The sequence below is a fragment of the Leuciscus leuciscus genome (genome assembly GCF_965113295.1).
Source record: "Leuciscus leuciscus genome assembly, chromosome: 24".
Lineage (NCBI taxonomy): Eukaryota > Metazoa > Chordata > Actinopteri > Cypriniformes > Leuciscidae > Leuciscus > Leuciscus leuciscus.
In genome coordinates, this window is record NC_138723.1 from 20,306,967 (window position 1) to 20,321,761 (window position 14,795).

The window sequence follows — 14,795 nt, forward strand, 5'->3', positions numbered from 1 at the left end:
AAGTGCGAGTATTTATTTTATGCTATTTATGAACACTTTTAAGGGTAAAACGATTGTAGGCTTGGTGACTCCGCAGGGCTTCAACGCCAAAACCAAGTGGTTTCTGCTGACAATATGGAGTTGTTCTAGCTGACTGACTGGGCCACACTGCACAAAACCATTGTGGGGGAAAAAATCAGTTCCAAATCCCTCAGATCTTCTAGAACTCACATCCACTGATTTACTATGGGCATTGCAGCAGTGATGGTCAAGCACCAGAGCAAAGGTGTCAAAGGTGTCCTCTCTTTCAGTGTCTCTGTAATGTGATCACACTATTCTCACAGAGGTCACTCGTATGCTGGGCTCGATAATGACCTTTTCTACTTCTCCTCAGTAAAGGACATCCAGATCATTCAACACTTCAAAAAGCCTCTGAAGTTCAAATACCTGCATTTTCAATGTCGGTTTTACCTGTAAAATCCAGTGTTACTGCTCTGCATATCAGAAATAATGAGCTGGACTAGAATAGTCACTCATTACTTCTGTATGTAGAGGGATAGTTCATCCAAAAATAATTCCAAACCAGTTTGACTTCCTTTGTTCTGTGAAACACTAAAGAAGATATTTAAAAAAAATGTCTCAGTGATTTTGCGTCCAAAAAAAAAAGAAAGTCATTTGGGTTCAGAGTTATTTTGGACCCCATTGACTTTTACTGACAAAAACAGTTGAAACATTCTTTGAAATACAGTTCCGCAGAATAAGGAATGCCATATGGGTTTTAAATAACATGAGGATGAAAAAAAATGACAGAATTTTCATATTTGTGAACTATCCCTTTAAGAGGAAATTTGAAGAGAAATTACAATAAGGAAGAGGCAAGTATGCAGAAGTGAATGGTCAGCACAGGGTCTTAACCCTGCCACGACCAATCACAGCCTCCAAAACATGTGAATCACACCCACACGCATGCAGAGAAATGAAATGGTACTTACGAGATGGGCCCACTATAATGGAGGTGAGGATGGAGAAAGACAAAAAAAAATGATAAAAATGAGATGAGTGGATTGGAAAGTTGGAAATTTGTTTTGTATTTAGAAAATGAAAGAAAAAAATATTCTGAGTGATTAATGAAACAAGTAGTATGAAACAACAATGGGCGGCAGTAACAGGAAGAAGAGGTGATGAGGAAAAAGTGATGAGAGAAACTCTAAATTTATGTTTTGTTCATGTCATGTTGGAATTACCATAATTACAAGATGACTCTGAGCTGTTGGCATCCTTAGGCTCACAAAAATATTAGTTCCCATGACAACACTCATAACATGGTTTATAAAACACGTTTAATATTTGAAAATATTTCAATATATTAATACATATATAAAGCTGTACTAATAATATTTCAGCTTCACTCACACTTTGAATCATTTTCCATCAGCTGTCAGGTGAAATCATTCACAGCAAGTGTGCTGCTATAAACATCTATTAAGTGTGTGGAATATTCTTAATGTGTGCATGTTCCCGAGCCCACAGTCATGTTTTATGAAGCAAGATGTGCCTCTAACCAGATGGAATTATGTTAATTGCATCTGGCAGCTTTAAATAAATGGCTTTTGCCATACTTCACTCCTGTAATCAGCAAAATGCAAGGCAAGCACGTGTGTGTGAGTGTGCGGGCTCCGGTTAATAAAATTCAGACTCGGTTGAGTGTGTGAGAGAAAGATGCTAAAGTCAGAGGGAAGAATATAATAGAATTATTGTCAAATCCGTCAGATGTGCTGCTGTGTGGACGTGTATGCGTGTGTGTTTGAGAGAGAGAGTTACTGAGCTAAGCAGCATTTGTGCATCTGCAGAGTTGTTGTAACTCACCGTGGACCTGAAGTGTTCCGGATGCTTCGGCTTTGCCCACGCTGTTCTCAGATAAACAGGTGTACGAGCCTTCATCTTCAGCCTTCACCTGAGTAAGACGCAGGCTGTTGTCGGCACGAATCTCAAACCTGCCCGGAAACACACACACACACACACACAACAAAGTTACTCTCTAATTTTTGTCTATACACTGAGACCCACTGTTCTCTGCCAGCTGTATCAGCAATGTTTCGCTACAGTGGATTTTAACACTGTTAAGCTTCAGTGTGATTAACATCTGCTGCTAACAGTGTTCAATGAGTTTTGAAAATATATATTTAAATTTCAGAATTTGCCAGAATAATTATAAAGTGTGAAACAATATAAAAATAAGGGCTGTGCAACAGTTAATCGTGATTAATCGCATCCAAAATAAAAGTTTACATTATATATGTGTGTGTACTGTGTATAATTATTTTGTGTATATATATGTTGTGTATATACATGCATAATATATATTTAAGAAAAATGTGTTATTTATATATAAAATATTTATATTGATATATAATCTAAATTATGTATAAATATATATACAGTATATACAAGCAAATGTTTCTGAAATATATACATGCATGTGTGTATTTATATATACACAACATAATTATACACAGTACACACACATACACATATATATATATACACATATACATATATATATATATATATATATATATATATATATATATATATACACACACACACACACATACATACATATATATGTATATTTTTTATTATATATATAACACAATTTTTGTTTTTTGGATGCGATTAATCGTGATTAATTGTTGCACAGATGTAATAAAAATATATTTAATGATAATTTAATATTTTTTTTATAATAGTACAAATGTAATACTACCACTACTACTACCACTTATAATAATAAGTTATTGAATATATAAGTAGAATTATAATCATATCATATATATACATTATGTATGTATGCATGTATTAATATTTTTAAATTACATGTATTTTTAATAAATCAAATTATTATTATTTTTATTAAATGTGTACTACTGTTGTTAAAAATGTCTGTTTACTATTATTATTCATTAAATTATATTATAATATAAAATCCATAAAATTAATCCATTAATCATAATCATCTTTTATCATTTTGCTAATGCATGCATTTAGGTCTCACCTTCCCCGAGGCAGTTCTCCTTCCTCTTTCTTCCAGCGTATGGTGGGAGTGGGGTCTCCCTGAACCTCACACTGGAAATCCACGGTGTCATCAGCGAGGACCACCTGATTTACAGGTCTACGTACAAACATGGGCCGCTCTACAGGAGAAAGAGATTCCAAAGACATCAGTGTAAGAAAGAGAGAGAAAATAAAAGAGAGATAAAAAAAGTAGAACTACAAACCTACCAAACACTACAAGCTCAGCAGGATCACTGTCCTTCTCTCCAACCATATTAGTGCCGACACACACATACATTCCTGCATCGCTCTTCCGGGTGTTAGAGATCATCAGCTTCCCTCCACGGATCTGTAAAGAAAAGTACATCAAGATCTGTCAGGGGTATGCATTTATAAAACATCTAAGGGAAAAAGACACTAAAAACTGAGTTGGTCCCCATTGGAAGCCAACCATGCTGTGATGTTTTATGAACATGGTTTCTGGGCACTGAAAAACCATAAATACTACAGCAAAGCGAGTTTGATTGTTTTTGAAACACTTGACACAGAGAGGACGGCCAAACTGATACATTTAGTAAAAGTGCTGTAATAGCCCATTTAGTCAAGTGGTTGATAGGAGAGTCATAGGAATGACTGTAAGAGAGAGACAGACAAACAAAAGGTAAGTGTTGTAATGTTGAGAGAACCGAGAGCGAGAGCGAGAGAGAGAGAGAGAGAGAGAGAGAGAGAGATAAAAAAGATAAATTCCTATTTGTTGGCTGTTTGTGTGAGTTATTAAGAGCAATGTCTTATGTGAACGTCTTGAAATGTTCAAAAATGCATGCTTTTATTTTTATTCAAAATCAATATCAAATATTTTGTATTTTATTCATATAGTATTGGAAAAATTTACATTACCATTGGTTTGAGGTCAGTAATATTTTTTATTGTTTTGAAAGAAATCTCATATGCTCTCTAGGGCTGCCCCCCAATAGTCAATTATTCGACTAAAAGAGGTTTGGTCGACCAACATTTTATTAGTCGTTTAGTAGCAGAAAAAAACTTCAAAATCATGCAGTCCGTGAGGGACAGATCGTTAACGGCAGGAAATCCAAACATTCGTCTATCATTCATCGACCTCAAATATGGCTTATCACTATTAGCACTAGTAGCAACTTCACAAGTCAAGTGTTCAATTTCAAGTGTTAGTGTGGAGAGCGCGCTAACTGCATGACATACAGGCGCCGGCACGATCACTTGCATTAACTTAAAACACATACAAAGGTCGTACAGATAAGAGTAATGCAAACTGTAAAGGGTCTACTTTTATTTCTGTAAACTCACAATAACAACAAAATGTTGTGCTTTTGTAAAATTATGAAAACAATCAGGATGTGTTTTCTGCAGTTCCGGTCTCAGTGAACGGAAACTCAGTGTATACTTGCCTAACAGACATGAGAAATATATCTATAGAAAGCTGGAAATGTCTACTTTTAAATGGTCCAATTCAAAAGGAAATTAAATATTCTCAGATTTTGTAATCCGTATGAAACGTGCATATAGGCGCGTCCACAACTGCGGAGATGACGAGTCAGCCTTGTCGACTTAATCTCTGCAGCTGAAAACAGAAAACATTATCAATAAATTATTAAAATGTTTTGACAGTCTCCCAATTCATGATCATTAAGTTTGCCGGTGCGCTGTGGCAAGCTTTATGCGTGTGTTTGAGTATTTGAGTATAAGGCAATGTATTAAATAGGCAATTAAAGGCTCATTATAATGATTTATAGATTATTAATATAAACACGCGATTAGTTGACTGAACGACTACTAGTCGACTAGAAAAACCTTTAGTTGAAGGCAGCCCTAATGCTCACCAAGGCTGCCTTTATTTGATCAAAAATACAGTAAAACAGTAATAATGTAAAATATTAATACAACTTAAAATAAATATTCTATTTGAATATATTTTAAAAAGTAATTTAATCCTGTGATGTCAAAGCTGAATTTTCTGCAGCCATTACTCCAGTATTCAGAATCACATGATCCTTCAGAAATCATTCTAATATGCTGATTTGCTGCTCAAGAAACATTTCTTATTATCATCAATGCTGAAAACAGTTGTGCTGTAAGAAAGAAAGAAAGAAAGAAAGAAAGAAAGAAAGAAAGAAAGAAAGAAAGAAAGAAAGAAAGAGAACATTCACCGTAATCCTCTCGTCCTTGTCGTTCACTTTCACATTGTTCCTCTTCCAGGAGATAGTGGGTTCTGGATGGCCTCGAGGAGGGATGCACTCCATCACTGCCGGCTCTCCTGCTGCCACCACCACGTCACTGGGGGTCTGTCGGAAATCATCCCGGAGAACTGAAGAAACGGAGAAAAGATGAAAATAATCAGAAAACGACCACAACAAATATAATGACTCCACAAACAGCTGCACTTGTTGTGCTATGCAGCAGCATTTTGGGATATTAGTTTATTGCTATGAAATCACTTTGTTAGTTTTTTTCTGGTTTAATTTGTTTGCAATGTTGTCCTGTTCCCCCTCTCCCTCTGGTCTTAATTTGCTCACTGTCCATGTCGGCCTAATAAATAATGCATTGTTTCCTCTAACACATGACTATGAATAATTAAATCAGTTAGACACAGGCAAAACCACAATTTTTTTTGTTACTGATACTGACAAAAAAAAAATAATCACAAAAAGAAAAATATAACTGACACAAAAATGAAATTATGTACAAAACACAAACAAAGCACATTTAAACACAAATGGGGTTACACAAGCACAAATATCCTTCAATCGACCTTCCTGCACCTTTGGGGCTGATGATAACAGTTCCCCTCTCAATCTGGATTTTCATTTTATTGCCATTTATCAGATTTCATAGTGCCGGCACTGCCAATACTTTAATCTGGACAGTGCTCTATCAACTGCACGTTTCCAATTGGTGTATGTGCCCCAGAGCGAAAGGTATTCGTTCAGATAGAGTGTATGAAGTGGAAGTCTTCCGATATTGCGCTGGATGAGATCCAAAAGTGAACCAAACTATGGCTCTCTCACTCAGAACACAATATCCAGAGCTCAGACAGCAAATAAATTCACTGAAATAGGACCCTGTTTTAGTCATCAAGGCGTGATAGAGGGAATTTTAAAGTTCCCTTAGCCAAAGGGAACAGACTGAACTCAAACACTGAAACAGGCAGCAGACACTAAATAGTGCCTGAAGAAATTCTGCTTGCAAAATCCTATTGTATTTTTTTTTCTTATCTTGATATAACAGCAATTTCACCTTTCCTTTTCTCATTCACTAATAATTTGCTTGCTGCTTATTCACACAGAAACAGTTCTCGTGTAAAATTTTCACAACAGCTTCACAACAGGAGACATTTGTTCTCATTCCTTGTTGATTAATTATTATAAATGAGGGGAGCATGTGCTAGTAGATGGTAATTATCATAACACACGCCCATCTCCATTTAAGGGTATAAAAAAACCTACCCATTAATCCCATTTATCCAAGGGTGCTCAAGGCCAATAGAAATGCAAAGCATATTTTAATGGAAAATTTTTATGCAGAATCTATCCCAGATGTACAATTTTGTTTTGAAAGAGTTCCTTCCTAATAGACAGTTTCTTATTTCAGATTAACTCTAGTCTAGGATATACAGGTACCTGGTCTTAATTTTTGTAAACGTACTTTCCCAAATAAGAATCTCTATCCCAACTGCATAATTTGCTTTCTCTCAGACAATGTATCTCCTATCTGCTTCCTTTCTAAATCTGTCCTTTTCTCTTGACTGACCTGAACCTTTCCAAATTCTGTAATCCAACCGAATTGACACAGGTCTGATAACAGTCCAAAGGCACTCATTTCTCTCTCTTCCCATCCATCTCGTTCATGCTCTCTCTCATCCTCTATCTCAGCCTGACCGCTTCACACGTCTCCTCAAAATCATGCAATCAAAAAAGTTTGAGAGCCGAGAGAACTTTTTTTGTTTCAGCTGAAACTGACATATCAGAAGTGTTACACTAACTTTTTGAACACTTCCTAACATTAAGGCAGACTTCTGAAGCTGCGGAGGTTGAGCTTTGACATCGTAATATGCACATCAAACCCTAACGGTGATTCATTAATTATAGAGACTAGAGCGATGATAGGGTAAAAATTGTGCATATTAAAACAGTCCAAGTGGTGGCATCGATAATCCTCTCAAAACTCTACATTGGTTTCAATTCCAGACAGACAGCACTAGTGGGTTTAGTAGAGCTTCAGCATGTGTGAATTCATTGAAAAGCAGTTTATATCTGCAAAAATTATTCACAATAATCACTTTGTAACACTTAAAGTCACTAAAGTCAACATAAATAACATTTATATATATATTAAACAACACTTTTTAAGTCCCCCTGTCCTTCAAATTACCCCATTATACATTAGCATTCAAGATAAATGCGTATGAGTGTGCTCTTAAATGCAAGACATTAGTCATATCTGCAAAAATATATCATTGTCATGCACATAATAGATCGACGGCGCCACAGTCAAGGTTTGCAGCTTGGGGACACCGGCTGTCCTTCAGCACCGCGAGCGTGTCAGTGAGAGTTTGATGCTATCTCAAGGTCTCTAATACCTCTTGATGAGCAGAGGAGCCGGAGTGTTTCTGCGGCGGGTCCTCGAGATTAGAGTCACAAATCTTTAGAGGTGCTATGGATCGATATAATGCAAGATTTATTATAGCCGAAACAGACTGAAAAGCCACAGATGGATAACAGCCTTACACCAGCAGGAATTAAATTTCTGACTATTAATTATGGGTAATATATAATTGGTGCATAGGATGTGTTTATGTGAGAGTAAGTGAATCAGCGTGTATGCTTTGACTTTAGGATGGATAATGTACGGCCATTACGTCTAAATTACTGCGTTAATGTCGCTACAATGTCATTACGACAGGGCGGGAGAGTTCGGTTTGATGAATGAAGCTCTCCGAGCATGTGTGAATTAATATACTGTTGATGAATCCAAAGCAGGACAACAGAACAGGCAGATATTAGCGTTAGCTATTTGGGGCGCCCTCATCGCACCTCTAATGGATGTCTGTCAGCTGCTGCTGTTTTAATTTCCTTCCCTTCAAATGTATGCGATGGAGTGGCATCAAGCTTGAATATACATTACACTTCATGAGGATGCCATGGTGAATAATGGAGGCATTCCTGCTTGACAAGCATGAGTATAATTGGATGTCTACTGATGTCGCATTTTAAAATAGCGAAAAACCAAAGCTAGTTCTGTCGAACACATTTTAGTGAACTATTTAAAGATTTGCTCACAATTTGGTATTTTTTCTCTAATGGCAACAAACAACAGCCGATGTGATCAAACACCAGTTGAATTCAATATTAATTTAATTCATATTTAGTATCAAACATACTAGTATTTTATAACAGTTGTTTCTCCATGGTCAGAGTAAAATGAGAGTATATATAATTTACAATACATTATATCTATCTATCTATCTATCTATCTATCTATCTATCTATCTATCTATCTATCTAATTATTGTATTATATATACCCTTATTTTACTCTAACCGTGGTAAAATAACTGTTCTGCGTGTCCCTTAGTGGCTTATTGCTTAATTAGATGTTACAACAACAGCAGTAATGTTTCAAAACAAGTCTTAAATGGCTTGACAAGATTTCAGCGAGCAGGGTGCTGAGTGTTAGTCAAATCTATTTGGGCAAGCTTGAATCCCTGGCCCTACCTGCAGCTTTAATTAACCTTGTGAACCTCTCCTGAAACACACTGTATGTGAGCTTTCAACTAATTAATTTCAACACACATGCACTCACACGCATATAAACAGAATTGAACAGTACAGTCCCATGGGCTTATGGAAATATAATGTTGCCCTGTCAAGCCAACAACAGATCCAGAGAGAGGCGCCCTCCAATCTGAGGGAAAATGAAGTTAACTTTCCCGTTCTTGCTGCAAATACGGCTTCTAGTAAACAAGAAATTGGCAAGAAGTCTATAATTATATAATTATTAAAGGTGCTTGCTAAGCTAATAAAAACTAGGCATCTTCTTCTGCTGTTCCTATCTTGACAATCAACTCCTTAAGATAAGGTACAAATGACTCTAACAGGTGGGAAAGGGTATAATTTTAAACTAGTCCTGGGCCAGCTCTGAGCAAGAGAGCTTCTATAAACCCTGATTAGACTGCCAATTACCCATAAACCCTAGGGATGAAGGATTAAGACTATGACCTTTAACCCCTTACGTCGACCTCGGGGGGAAACCCCCTTCTTTCTACTTCTCTCCATCTTTCTATCTCCTCTGAAAACAAAGTCGGTGTAATCCTACCCGCAGTCCACTTCAATTACCTCCCTTGGCTGCCACTATAGCTGCATTCTGTGGGGCATGGCTAATGAATCCCCCGACTCGCAACCTTTCCCCTCGAAAAAATCAATTCTTCATCCCCGGTCCTTCATTAATTTTAAAGTCGGGTCTCTGACATTGTAAGGTATCCCTTAAAACCACCAGCATATGACTCTGCTGGGGGCTTTCACTTGCAACCAATGCAGCTGTCTATACAGTAATGAGTCTGTTTGTTTGAGTCACTGAGCGGCAGGTGAAAGGCTTTACGAAATCAATTCAAAAAGTCGAGACGGGTCCTCCGGTGGTCTGAGGTTTGAGGTCTTTTTCAGCATTACAACCAGTTTGCATTGCTAAAATGTGCATTTAAAGTAGTTTGACAGCTCTAAACATGGTTGTTTTTATGGTGTTCGATACTTTTATCAGCTTTCTAAATAGAAGTTTAGACTAAACACGCAAATGCATCCACAGTCATTCACGCCTAATGAAATGGTTTACCGTCAAGCGTGATCAGGCACTCAAAGCATGTTACTTTGTTCCCTGAAAGCTTGCATGCTTTACGATCACTCATGAATAAAATCTAATATTCAAATGACAAATGGCTCTCTCTCAGTGATGAAAGGTTTATGTTCGCAGAGGCGCTTTCGGCATTTGAGTTGGTCATCTGTCAATCTGTCCTCTCTGCATGAAGCGATCTGTCACACGCTCAGACATACAAATAGACAAACACTTGCTGAAGATGGCTTCATCGGCGCAGACATGGGATGTAATCTCTGCGCATGATCGTTGTGAGGTATTAATCTTATTAAATTCGGGTCAGGAAATCATGAACCATGTCAATATCAGTTTTATAAGCTCTAATCCGTGTGCCTTGATATTAAAAATCTGCACCGCTCCCTCCAATGTGAATTTGATTTGGGGATGTACAGGTGCCCAATGATGCATCTTACATGTTTAGATTTCTTACTATTTAATTAATATCCCACCATCGCTTAAAATCCGAGCTATGTGAGCTTAGCATGCACAATCAGATGAACAGGTGGTAGCTGACCGTCAGGCTATTGATTTATCTGATTGATGAGGTTTAATGCTAATCATTATCTGCGTGTGTGGACATATGGAGAGCTTTAGGCCTGTCCGCTGGTTCCTCAACTCTCTCATCTTCTTTAAATGGTCACATTTGTCCTCCAGCCCCCTGGACGTCCAATTATCCACAACAGACCACCCCTGACCAGGGCAGACCTGAGGCAGGAAAAGGGAAAAAAACTTCCACTTATACGGACACCCACCACCACTAAAAAAGGCCTCAGGGACAGTTTTTGAAAGAAGTGTCTTATGCTCACAACGGATGCATTTATTAAATCAAAAATACAGTAAAACAGTTATTAATGTGATATATTATTGCAATTCAAAATAACTGTTCTATATAAATATTTTAAATTATAATTCAATTCTGTAACAGCAAAGCTGAACAAGAACAAACAAAAACAATGTAAATATATAATAAAGAAAATGAATAAATAAAATAAATACTGTACAATAAAATCTTTCAATAAAGCTGATTTTTCAGCAGTCTTTACTTCAACAGTCTTTACTATTAAGACAGCAGTCTTTAAAAATCTGACCACAAACATTTGATTGGTAGTGTGCATACTGCATTTGGTGCATACAATTTAGAGATTTTTTTACAGAAAATTGTAGTAATACGCAAAAATATTCGCAAAAAATATGTCCTCACATGAAATATGCTCTCATGTGCAGCAAAACATAGGCAAAAATGTTATAGTGAGATGCTTAAGCGGTTTCTCTTGAGCTGTCTGGGTGTATGAGTGATTCTCTTCTGTTCTCTGTAGTGATTTGCGGCCGCCACTAAGAGTTCCCTTGTGGAGTCAACACAATTACAGCAGCTTTGAGAAAGAGTATGTCTCTTGAATACACCTGTCTTTGGCCCACATGAAAGGACATCTCAATATCTTCCTCCAAATCTCTGGATAGATGCGGCTAAACCTCTGCCCTGAAGTCAGTTATGGCTGGAAACAATATATCAGCCTTGCCCACAACTGCAAGCAAAAGAACTCAAAGAACTTGTGACATTTTGAGGAATTTCAACTCTAATCTTCTCTGCCATCAATGGCTCTTCAGAGGATAAGAGGATCTAGATCAGGTTTCATATCTTCTGGCTATGAGATGCCACAGCAGCTTGGAAGAGGTAGGATTTCAGAGGTCTTCTGCAGTCAGGTTAGCATCAGTATGGCTCAGTGCCGAACACATCTGTTGCAGTCGATGGACCCACGGGCTGGGCCAGCTCCTGACAGAAGTCGGGGGGTGGTGGGACAGAAGCGAAGAGGGGTGGAGAGGTAACAGGGGAGTTGGGGGGTTGGATATGACGCTTGAGGCACGTGCAGCTTGGACATCTGTCCCTCTTTTCAACCCCCACCAGCTAACATCCCCTCCACCACACACTAATACACACTATTCTACGCACACACACAGCGATCTGCTGCCTTCAACGTTTCATCATCCCAAACCCCGATAGGATCAAAGAGGCCTCTCCAGACGTAATGAGCCCGGTGCGAGCTCAGGGCAGAAGCCCAGACTGATATTGCCTTGGGGACAGTGGGAAATCAACGCTGCTTGTACGCCACACTCACTTTTTTCGGTTTATTTTACGGCTTTTGTTTGCAGTGGCATTAGCATGTGCGTGTTTGTCTTCGTCTCGACGTTCATTTAGATGCTGTCTCTGCTGCTTAACCATCACCTGAGTCCTGTTAGAACACAACAGCTGGGATCCCTCGCTCTCTTCGTCTCTCTCTTTCACAGCTGATTGATGAAAAGCATCTGGATGCACTGATGTGGTGACTATGCATGAAAAATAATTTCCTCCATGTGTGAGAAAGGCTCTGAACCACCAGGCTGGTGTTAATATTCAGGTACCGTCACAGGACAAACAATACAAGTGAAAATGAAAAATGTTGTGCAGTTTCAATTTTAAAGTAGTTTTAAAAATACATCTACATCAAATAGGATCAGCAAAAAAGCAACTATATAAATAAACATAATAAGCAAATAATATGTAAATAAAACAAAAAATAATGCATTTATTTGTTTTAAATTTTTTTAACAAGTATTATAAGTAAATATATGTATACACAGTTATAAAAAATAAACAGCAATTGCAATGTTTGCAAAGAAACAAATAACTAAATAAATATTTATAATATCTGCTATAAAAACATACAAAACAAGTAAATAAATAAGTAACTTGTAAGTAAATACATAAGTAAGAAAGAAAGAAAGAATAAATAAATAAATAAAAAGTAAATAAATAAATATTTGTACCAATGCAATCCTTGGGCTGCATGTTCTGAGACACAAGTCAGCTTTACAATGCTCGTAAACCCTTAGTTGCGGTGGCAGACACGGTGAAGACTTGAGAAATAACAGTGATATTTCATCTTTTTATGACCCAAAAGCGCTCCCCAGCACCCCTCTCCAGCCTGATGAAATGATATGCATTCTATATAAGGGACGGAGTGAATGAGAGACGGAGAGATGTATGAGACGTGCTGCCGAGGTACATCATTTCAAGGCTCTTAACTGCCCATAAACAGGCCCGTCTGGTGTTCCCCGAAACCTCTTACCCCTCGCCATGTCAGGGCGACAAATTGAAGTTATAAATGAGTATTCTTTATTGGCAAGGCCGCATGTGCAGTGCAGGAGGTGGGTGTCATTATCCCGAAAAGGAGGAGGAGAAAGGGGGCGTTTGACCAACAGTAGGATCCAGAGGCACAGAGCCAGAGGAATCGACTCTAACCTCGACCCCATTCACTGTTAATCACTGTCCCACCAGCAGCTGCCTGGAGCGGCCCATGCTAGCTGCATCAGGGAACGCCAGCCTCATTTAAATGACAGAGAGGTGCTTTTACACAGAGGAGACTAACGAAGAGATGTCATCAGGGAGGGTCATTTCAAATGTGCACTCGCACTGCATAAAGATTCGCGAAATGTTTCTGTAAGAATAGTCTGGTTGAAAAGTTTTTGAAAACTGTTTTAGAGTGTGTTTGTGTCTGAACCCGAGGAAGTCCATTCCCAAGACTCAGCTCTATCCTCAAGTTAATCGCAGGCTCTCTGGTCTAAAGCTAGATGGGAGGTTAATCTTCACACCTTTCCCAGCATGTGACGGCCTGCCACTCAGGATAAACCACAGACACACACACAAAACACAAACATGTTCACCTCTTTCCTAACAAATCCTTAAAGGGATAGTTCACCTAAAAATAAAAATGTACTCGCCCTCGATATCATTCCAAACCTATATGCCTTTTGTTATTATTAATAAAAAATATTTGAAATAAGCTCAAATAAAATGAACTATAAATATTAGATGAAAAACTGAAATGATACACCTTGAGAACTAACTGAAGTTGAAGTATTAAAGTTACTAAAACTAAAAATCAATTAAAGCTATATTATACGAATACTACTTTTTAAAATTATTTAAATAGATACTTAAAACTTAAACTAAAAGTTAACAATGAAAATACACAAATAAAGGCTAATTCAAAATATTAATAAATACTATAATCCTATATAAATAATTCTTTAAAAAAACTAAAAAACAGACCATGTTCAAAATATCTGTGTTCCAGAAGAAACTCATACAGATTTGGATCATTTGGAAATGAGGGTGAACAAATTAATTTTCATATTTAGGGTGAGCTATCCTCTCCAGAACAAGCTTACCAGTTTTAGCCCGTCAGTCACATTAACAATGCATTATGGGTAAGTTTCAGTTGCTTACATCACTATGTTGTTGTGATGGAATCAAGACTTTAATAGAGGTGTTCTGATTCTCCACCAGACACAATAACGCTTCGTCTTGGCCGTTTCAGCTCTTTGACAATACATTTGTTAGCATTAACTTGCAGATCAAAACATTTTTATCAGAATAAATTATCTAAACTAAATCAGACAAGCCTCGAATTTTCTCATCTTTGATGCCTAATAAGAGGTCAGCTCCAAACCATTTGCATAACCTCCCTTATGTCCCAATTTCAATGTATTATGAAGCATTTCGTAACAACAGAAGCTACTAAACAACTTCAATCAAGTATTTTTTGGGGGGAAACAGCTGCTCTGTGGGTGGCTGACTGTCTAACACGTTCACCCTACTGTAAACTCATCATTATTCAGTGCTTGGGTGCGTTGCGTGTGTAAACCGTTACCCGCTCCTGCGCTGCTGGACATAACGCTGGCCCACAAAACGCCTGAGTGGAGAACAAAAGTAGAGGAGATAAGAGGATGAGGGAGGGGAGGAACTTTTTATTGATGGCACATCTAGGAGGACAGCCCCAGGCCCCCCCATAGCTGGTCTTTTTGTATGCAGATACCGACAACAATAAG

General features: G+C 37.8%; 1 protein-coding gene across 4 annotated transcripts in view; it reads right to left on the bottom strand.

The window, feature by feature from the left end:
- The window catches only part of robo3 (roundabout, axon guidance receptor, homolog 3), an 81,631-nt gene that overhangs the window by 38,715 nt on the left and 28,121 nt on the right, over window positions 1-14,795 (bottom strand). For 2 of the 4 annotated variants that reach the window (XM_082158249.1, XM_082158248.1), the window contains exons 3-7: window positions 5,217-5,374; window positions 3,262-3,382; window positions 3,035-3,173; window positions 1,846-1,973; window positions 972-983 (exon numbers count right to left, since the gene is read on the bottom strand). In XM_082158249.1, the coding sequence (XP_082014375.1) occupies window positions 972-983; window positions 1,846-1,973; window positions 3,035-3,173; window positions 3,262-3,382; window positions 5,217-5,374 (558 nt within the window). The remainder of the gene's footprint in view (window positions 1-971; window positions 984-1,845; window positions 1,974-3,034; window positions 3,174-3,261; window positions 3,383-5,216; window positions 5,375-14,795) is intronic. The other 2 variants (XM_082158251.1, XM_082158250.1) reach the window with 1 other exon arrangement.